We start from the raw sequence: 8,489 nt of genomic DNA, 5'->3' as shown, positions 1-8,489 counted from the left end.
TTTATGGAGCTTTTTGGTTCGTAAAATGTTAGATCTTGAATATGGCATGTTCTTGAACTTTGAGTTGTCCTTTCAGACCCTAAGAGGGGTCTTAAGTCATAAAAATGGGTTCCAAGTGGTTAGTTTTGTTTCATGCATCATGTAGAATGTCTTAATGGAATAAGACCTTGTGTTAAACACTTATTGGACATGCTAGGTCATAAAGTTGGATACTTTATGACTTTTAAGGGTATTTTGGATATGGATATGAAGTTTGGACATAAGAGCTTAAGCCATTAAGCTCTTAAAATGGATATTGGGCTTGCGAGGGTATGCCCCACGTACTCGTAGTATGCCTTGCGTACGAGGTCAACCACCCCGATGGTGGTCAACCTGCGAGGCTTCGTGTACGCCCAACGTACCTTCAGAGTACACCCCGCGTACGCAGTCTTGGTTGACTCGGTTGAGTTGGATCGGTTGGGTCGACTCGGCTGGGTTGACTCAATTGACTTATGGACTTTAACCAAGTTTGACCTCAAGGGTAATTTGTGTATTTTGGGATTTTGGTTGTGATTGGTCGCTTGGAATGGATAGGTGTCGGTTGGAGCTGAGATTCAGACCTCATCAGCTTTTGTCCGGTTTGCGAGGTAAGTTCTCCTCACTATACTTTGAGGCCAAAGGCACCAAGGCCGACCCATTAGATTGTTATCATATTTTATCATATATTGGTATGTTGTAGTGATCTGTTAGATCTATATCCTGGTATATAGGACGATGCTATGCTTAGTAATCTGTAAGATCTGTCTTATTGTCCGTTGACTGGTTATATGTCTATATGTGCATATGTTGACATAGTGTGGTTGGGTTTGAGACTATATTGCTTTGTGTTGCCAGTCATCAAATCCGATAATGTTTATATCGATATCTTGTTATGTTATGGTATGCGTGGATATGTGTTGGTTATTGGGTTGAGGCGAACCAACTGGGACTGAAGGCCAACAGACCCAGGGGGTCCCGGATAGATTACAAGCTCGAGGGGGTACCATTCGAAGGCCCAAAGAACGTTCCAGATAGGCTGAAGGCTTAACTAGGCGTTCCAGTAATGCTAAGGGTTCTGTGAGCGTTCCAGATAGTCTCTAGGTCGGGGAGGCGTTCCAGTCATGCTGAAGGCTCTATGAATGTTCTAGATAGTCTGTAGGTTAATGCGGCGTTTCAGACAGGTTGAAGGCTCTGTATACATGTTGTTGTTTGTTATTATGTTTATGTGGTGGTAATTTGGGGGAACTCACTAATCTTCATGCTTACAGTTTTGGTTTACGGTTTCAGGTACTTCAGTGGACCGCGACAAGGCGAAGGCGTGACTATACACATCCTTGGTTTTACAACTGATTGGATCTTGGGAGACTCTGATTTTAAATAATGATTCGAAAATAATGGTTTTGTAACACTTCTAATAATAAAATGGTTGTTTTGAAAAGTTTAAATTTGTTGAAATTTTTGGGATGCTACACACATTTGACAAACTTTTCTGTTTGGACCAACTTTTTTTTAGCTCATAATTCCTATGGTATTTATATTGTTGATGTTTATGAAGTTCTTCATAGTTTTCAACAATAAAATCTAAAGAAGAAATTTGATTTTCTCAAAACAAAGAGAAATGCTAATGTGTCCAATTTTTGTTGGCAAAAAAAATTACATGATGATCAATGATTTGATCTTATGACTTAGGGCTTAGGGTTTTAGACTTAAGGCTTGAGTTTCATGGCTTAGAGATTATGAATTATAGTACATGAAGAATCGTCTTTGTGTTAAGACTTAGGGCTTATGGTTTATGGCTTAGAGATTATAAGCAAATTTATATTTAGGATTTATAGTTTATGATAAATGGTTTAAGGCTTATATTTTATTTTGTTTTGAAAAAAATTAAATGTCCCTTTTAGATTTAACGTTTCAAAATATAAAAAAACACCATAAACAAATAACAACATAAAAAACAAAGAAATAATGAGTTAAAATAAAAACCTTGGTCGAAAAAATGTAAAATGTTTGGCAAATATGAGAGCTTTACAAAAAAAAAACAAAACAAAAAAAAAAAGTTGAAAGATTTTTCGTAAAAAAATATTGAGATTTGTTTTACAAAAAAATCATATAAAACCGCAAGATTACTGATAAACATGCTAAGACCATCTCCATTTTTTTTCTCCATAAATAGAGTAAAAAATGGGGTAAATAGTGTTTCATTTCCAACCCTACTCTATTTTCTACCCTATTTTTTACCCCCAAAAGTATATTCGTAGAATATCCCATTTTTATAACTTATATATATTGTCAAATACGCCACTCTACTAATTAGATTTTAACCAATATATATTATATTTTAACTTAATATAAATTAGTATATCACATGATATCATATATACTTATAAAGGTAGCATTTTTTTTAATCTCATGCATTTGAAACCCCATTTTTTAACTTCCTCAAACCGCATTCATTTGAGAACTTTTAACGATTATACAAATATCTTTAGATAATATTTTAGTTAAATTGATATTATAGTTTAGTTTTTGCATTTAGCACTACAATTTATCACTTTTAACTATTTACAAAATATTCATTAGGTTTTTTAAATGGAACTGAAATTTATATTTAAGTTGACACTGTAATGTTATATTTAAATTAACAGTTTAAGTATTTTGTCCAAACTGTTCTAAAGTTGTAGCTTTAAATTGATAGTTGTTTACATACAATAACATATTAAATCTAATAAATTAAGTATAATATGTTAAAAGTTAAAACCTTAACTTTATAAGTAGAAGTCAATATATTATTTTAATATTGAAATTTATTTTATTTATAATTGCACTTTAGGTTTGATATTTATTTAACCTTATTAACCAAATTATAATCATTAGTAGAAAGACACTACAATTTATCATTTTTAACTATTTACAAAATACTATTTGGGTTGTTTAAGTTAAACTAAAATTTATATTTAAGTTTCTCCTCTAATGTTATATTTAAGGTTATAATTTAAATATTTCATACAAATTGTTCAAAAGTTGTAGCTTTAAAATGATAATGGTTTACATCCAACAATATATTAAAACTAATAAATTAAGTATAATATGTAAAAAGTTAAAAAAACATAATTTTATAAGTAGAAGTAAAGATATTTTTTTAATATTGAAATTTAGTTTATATATGACTACACTTTAGGTTTGATATTTATTTAATGTTATTAACCAACTTATAATCATTATTAGAAAGAAATTGAAAAGTCATGGAAGTTTCAAATGAATGTGGTGAAAGGAAAAATACATGGAAGTTTCAAATGAATGTGCTAAAAGAAAAAAAAAATACTTCTTTTATAATATAGTATGATATGATATGATATGATAATTAGCATTTAGTGAAATGTTTACTATAAAAATACCAATATTTTGGGAATACATGCATACAAATCATATACAAATTTCAAAAAGAAAACAAACTTGAAGATTTTTGTATTGGGTTGAGCTCTTATGACCACTTTTGGTGATATGCTATTATATTAGAGCTTTTAATTTGTAAGTTTGTTATATTAATTCGTTTTTATATTTTCTTCATTTTTGGATTATTGTAATACAGTCGTTGTATATTGTGGTTTAATCGTTAATATATTGATCATATGTTATATAGGATGATATCGAAAATATTTAATTAAATATTTTAAATATGTTTTTTTTTGTTTTGTAACTGTACTGTTTAAAGTTCCTTGTTTATAATTAAGATCAAAAATATGAGTTTGGCAACATCAATCGGTTGGACATTATGTCGAAAACGACCCCCTATAAATACGTTATTGATTTACGAATGGAAAACCGTCAAATAAATCTCCGATAAAGTCAAAAATTCTAGAGAGAGAAAGCAAAGTGTCGGAGAGAGAGGAATCGTGGACTGCTGAAGGCGGTGATGCGTGGAAGCAGGTGGCAGAACAATGAAGAGATCACGGTGGAAACTTTCTTCTTCTTATAACAAGTTATTAAAATGGCAACTCGCCGCTCCATCCGAACCCTAGCGCCCAATCCCGCTTTTCAGTTAATTTTATAGCAGAAGCTTCCACGTAAGGGATCTATGCTCTCTCGCCCATTGTTTTTCTTTTTCTAATCGCGTTTTTGTTGTATTTCGTTGAGAAGTTTGAAACGTCTTTGGATTATTCTTTTATTGTCTTCTATATAATGTTCACGTCGATGAATGAACAGTTCGTTACGGATACCGGAGGAATTAAGGAAATGACGGAGGTAGCGAAATTGTTGTACATAGTGGTGGAGGAGGATGAAGAAACGAAAGGGAATGAAGAATCATCATTTAGATACACACGTCCTGTTCTCCAGAGCACTTTGCAGTTGATGGGCTGTAAAGCACGTCACGCCTTCAAGGTTAGACTCAATTTCTCATCATACTCTCAATTTATTTGTGGCGTGGTTTCTGTTGAAATTGAATCACAGTTCATGATCATGTAGCTGCGATCGAATGTTAGCGAAAATAATTCTAGATTTGGATGTTAGCTTTTTCTCATTTCTGTAAAATTAGTTAGATCTTCATAAATCTTACTGTTGCACCGAAAGTGATGTTTCTTTTTCCTCTTTAACTTTTACCTGAAAGCGACTTCTCTAAAATTTGACATCTTGCCCCAATTCGAATTAGATAGTACAGAATTTTGTTTTACAATTGATGATGTCCAAATTCCAATTCGATTTACTTGCATAGATTCATCTATCGTATGTATTTTTAGCTACTTTTAGCTACTAATATACGTAATTTCTCTCTTGACCTTAAGCTCTGTATGATATACAACAATCACCATAGTTTTAAACCTGTTAATATAGGAGGTCTGGTACTCGGATTGCACTGAATATGATCTTATTTTCATACAGATAAGCCAAAGGGTATTTGAAATTATGAGAAATAAATGCTTAGAGGAAAGTTTGGCAGACATAGGTGTAATTCAATGGGGAAAAGATTTCTTGAAAGTTCATCCTCTGTCTGATAAGATGAATGGTAGCAATCATGTGGTTTCAGAGAAAGATGGCACAACTAAGAGCAAGCCTTTTGAATCATACAAAAAGCGCACTACAATTGTCATCAAAAGAAACAGGTTCATAGATGTTGTATGTGATGCTCTTTCTGAATACAAGTATATTGGTCCCAATCAAAGGGCTGACTTTGTTTTAGCCTGCAGGTATTCCTAAATTTAACATAATCATTCATGCTATACATTGCTATTTCTTACATTTATCCCTTAAAAATTCACTCTTTTCTGCCTTCTTTTTTTCAGAATTCGGGAAAGAAAGGAATCTGTGACTGTTCTACTCTGTGGTACTAGTGGATGTGGCAAATCTACATTATCAGCTTTACTGGTATGTCATAAATGTTCCATTTTTCATGTGTCAATGAATTACTTGACTCAAAGTCTCAATCTTTTATCATCATATGACATATCATGTTCTTTATCTTATAGTTTCAAGAATGCTCAACTTATTCTTGTAATTTGATACAATAAACAAATCAATGAAAGTACATTGCTATTTCAGGCTAGCAGATTAGGGATCACAACTGTTATATCAACAGATTCAATACGCCATATGATGAGAAGCTTTGTTGATGAAAAACAAAATCCACTCCTATGGTCTTCTACTTATCATGCAGGGGAACATCTAGATCCAGTAGCTGTTTCAGAAGCCAAAGCCAAAAAAAAAGCCACAAAAGAATTTGATTCTACTTCCAAAACTGAACCTGTTCCTAAAGAAGGTTCTAGTTTGACCACAGTTGACTTAATTAGCCCTAAACAAATGGCCATTGAAGGTTTCAAAGCACAAAGTGAAATGGTCATTGATAGTCTTGACAGACTTATAACTGCATGGGAAGATCGAAAAGAATCAGTCATTGTAGAGGGTGTCCACCTCAGCCTTAATTTTGTGGTATGTAATACTGTAATACACTTTTACCTTTTTGCCCTTCTTCTTTTTTCCTCTCAACTGATGAATATTTTGAAATATGTCTGGATAGAAAGATTTAATAAGTTAATCATATCCCATTACATATGAAGCTAAAGTTTGAGTCTTTTTATAATTTTATAGATGGGATTAATGAAAAAACATCCATCAATCATCCCATTCATGATCTACATCACAAACGAGGACAAACACATGGAAAGATTTGCAGTTCGTGCAAAATACATGACATTAGACCCTGCAAAAAACAAATACATAAAATACATAAAAAACATAAGAACAATTCAAGAATACCTCTGCAATCGAGCAGACAAACACCTAGTCCCAAAAATAAACAACACAAATGTCGATAAAAGTGTCGCAGCAATCCACGCGACAGTTTTCAGCTGTTTAAGAAGACGTGATTCCGGAGAACCACTTTACAATTCCGCCACCAACACCGTATTTGTGATTGATGAGGAGTATCGGAATCAGTGTGTGGCTAATTCCATTGGATCGAAAGGAATGTTTCAGTTGATTCAAAGGCAGGGTTCTTCCAGGCATTTGATGGCTCTTTTGAATAACGATGGGTCGGTTGCAAAGGCGTGGAATGCCGAGGACGGAATGGGGATTCCGATGTATGGAGCGGTGCGGATTGGGAAGTCGGAATCGGTGAATCTGCAGTTTGGTAACTTCGGAATCAGTGCTTGGCCGAATGAACTTGGGTGCACTAGTCATGCTAGCAGTGTTGATGAAGTTATGGAGAATGGTAGTAGACATTATTCTTCGTGTTGTAGCTCACCAAAGTTTTCGGAAGGACATGCTAAAGAGGTAGATTTAATATCTTTGTATGAGTAAATTACATTTTTGGTCCCTGAGTATAGCTGATTTATGTAATTTTGGTCCCTAAAATATAATCATGTTATTTGGATTAGAGACCAAAAACATTGCAAAACCTCAAATAAGGACCAAAATTGCAAGAAGAAACCTTTTGAGACCAAAATTGAAAATCAGTTATTCTTAGCAACCAATAGGTAACAAAATTAAAAATCTCAAATAAGGACCAAAATTACAAAAAAAAAAAGAAGACCTTTTGGGACCAAAATTGCAAAAAGAAACATTTTGGGACCAAACATGAAAAAATAAGCTATAGTCTGGGACCAAAAATGTAATTTACTGTTCTTGTAATTTATGAGTAAGTTACCAAAATTGGTTACTTTGCTTTTTGAATTTTACCATGTTTAGTCCAAAACTGAGACATGTTTCAGTTTTGGTCCCTTTCTCAATGTTTTATATCAGTTTTGGTCCTTTTTTCAAGGTTTTATATCAATTTTGGTCCTTATTTCAAGGTTCCATGGACCAAAATCGATATGAAACTTTGAAGCAAGGACGAAAATTGAATATCCAAGTGGATGGACCATATCCGCAAAAAACTAGAAACTTGGACTAACCCTGTCATTTTGAGCATACCACAGGGACCAAAAGTGTAACTTACTCTAATTCCAACTTTCAGTTGAAAGAAGATTTATCAGTTAATGGAAGCGATGAAGAGGTGGATGATACCCAAGCATTAGACACCGACGAGGATCTTAGTGATGATGCCAAAGAAAATATGCACGAAGAGGTAAAATGACTAAAATACCCCTATTTTCAGTTTTTTTTTTCTGATTGTAATTATGCTCACAAATTGAATTATGATTTAGATGGAAGGGTCAGTTGATGAGGAGTCGACTAAATCAGATGAAGAGTATGATGATCTTGCAATGCAAGATATTCAAGAAAATGGATATTTAAATGCAGAATTCGAGACTAAAATTAACGTTTCTGGAGTCAAACAGAATGTTGACTGTGTTTTGAGAACAAAAAGCGAGCCATTGATGGATAAAAGATTGGCATCTAGAGTCAGAGGACGATCTTATAGCATTTCAGGTGGCTCGCATGGTTAGTATTATGTAAAATCTTTGATATTTGTTAAAGTTATTAGGGTAAAGTTCTCTTTGGCATTTTGTCAAACACCTTGAATCCACTTTACATTGTATGTGATCTATGGCAGTTTATGGTTGTGTTGGGCAAATGCGTGTTGCACAGATTACCTTTTTTTTTCTTTAATTTGAAATTAGTTTAAACAAAATATAAAATAACTAAAAGGTATAAATAAGGACAAAAGTAATTCGAAAGCATATAGACCATCAATGTAAAAGAAATATGAAGGGACCTAGGAATCGAAACCACAGGGACCATTAATGTAACAAAAAAAGGTTATGGAGGAAAACCAAGAATATGGGAAAACCGTAGGGACTATTTATGTAATTTTGTCAAATTCGGGGACTATTTATGTAATTTTGTCAAATTCGTTCTATGGATTTTATATTTTTCACACTTGTTTATATTTTGGACAAGGCTTTTGTAAAAAGATGAAATGTTGGACCGAGATAGAACCCACATGACTTTAGAATTGTCCTAAAAAGTTATATATCGAGTAAATGTGTGTAAAAAGTTGATATAACATGCAACAATGTTTCCCTTTATTTGCTTCA

The 8,489-nt window shown here is 33.1% G+C and overlaps 1 protein-coding gene across 1 annotated transcript; it reads left to right on the top strand.

The window, feature by feature from the left end:
• Positions 1–3,852: 3,852 nt before the first annotated feature.
• Positions 3,853–8,026, top strand: LOC145093383 (P-loop NTPase domain-containing protein LPA1 homolog 1-like). The gene is made up of 8 exons (XM_079031503.1): positions 3,853–4,082; positions 4,222–4,398; positions 4,897–5,201; positions 5,298–5,379; positions 5,554–5,940; positions 6,100–6,783; positions 7,466–7,576; positions 7,656–8,026. The coding sequence occupies exons 2-8, from the start codon at positions 4,252–4,254 to the stop codon at positions 7,896–7,898; spliced, it is 1,959 nt and encodes a 652-aa protein (XP_078887629.1). The 5' UTR covers positions 3,853–4,082; positions 4,222–4,251; the 3' UTR covers positions 7,899–8,026.
• The last annotated feature ends 463 nt before the right edge of the window (positions 8,027–8,489 follow it).

This window comes from Lactuca serriola, chromosome 1 (genome assembly GCF_051521515.1).
Source record: "Lactuca serriola cultivar US96UC23 chromosome 1, Lser_US96UC23_V15, whole genome shotgun sequence".
NCBI classification, from domain to species: Eukaryota; Viridiplantae; Streptophyta; class Magnoliopsida; order Asterales; family Asteraceae; genus Lactuca; species Lactuca serriola.
This window is presented reverse-complemented; position numbering and strand designations above follow the sequence as displayed.

Coding starts and splice junctions, on each gene's coding strand:
- LOC145093383 (XM_079031503.1), top strand. CDS start 4,252: ATGACGGAGGTAGCGAAATTGTTGTACATAGTGGTGGAGGAGGATGAA. Junction 4,399..4,896: donor AAGCACGTCACGCCTTCAAG/GTTAGACTCAAT, acceptor ATTTTCATACAG/ATAAGCCAAAGGGTATTTGA. Junction 5,380..5,553: donor CTACATTATCAGCTTTACTG/GTATGTCATAAA, acceptor TTGCTATTTCAG/GCTAGCAGATTAGGGATCAC.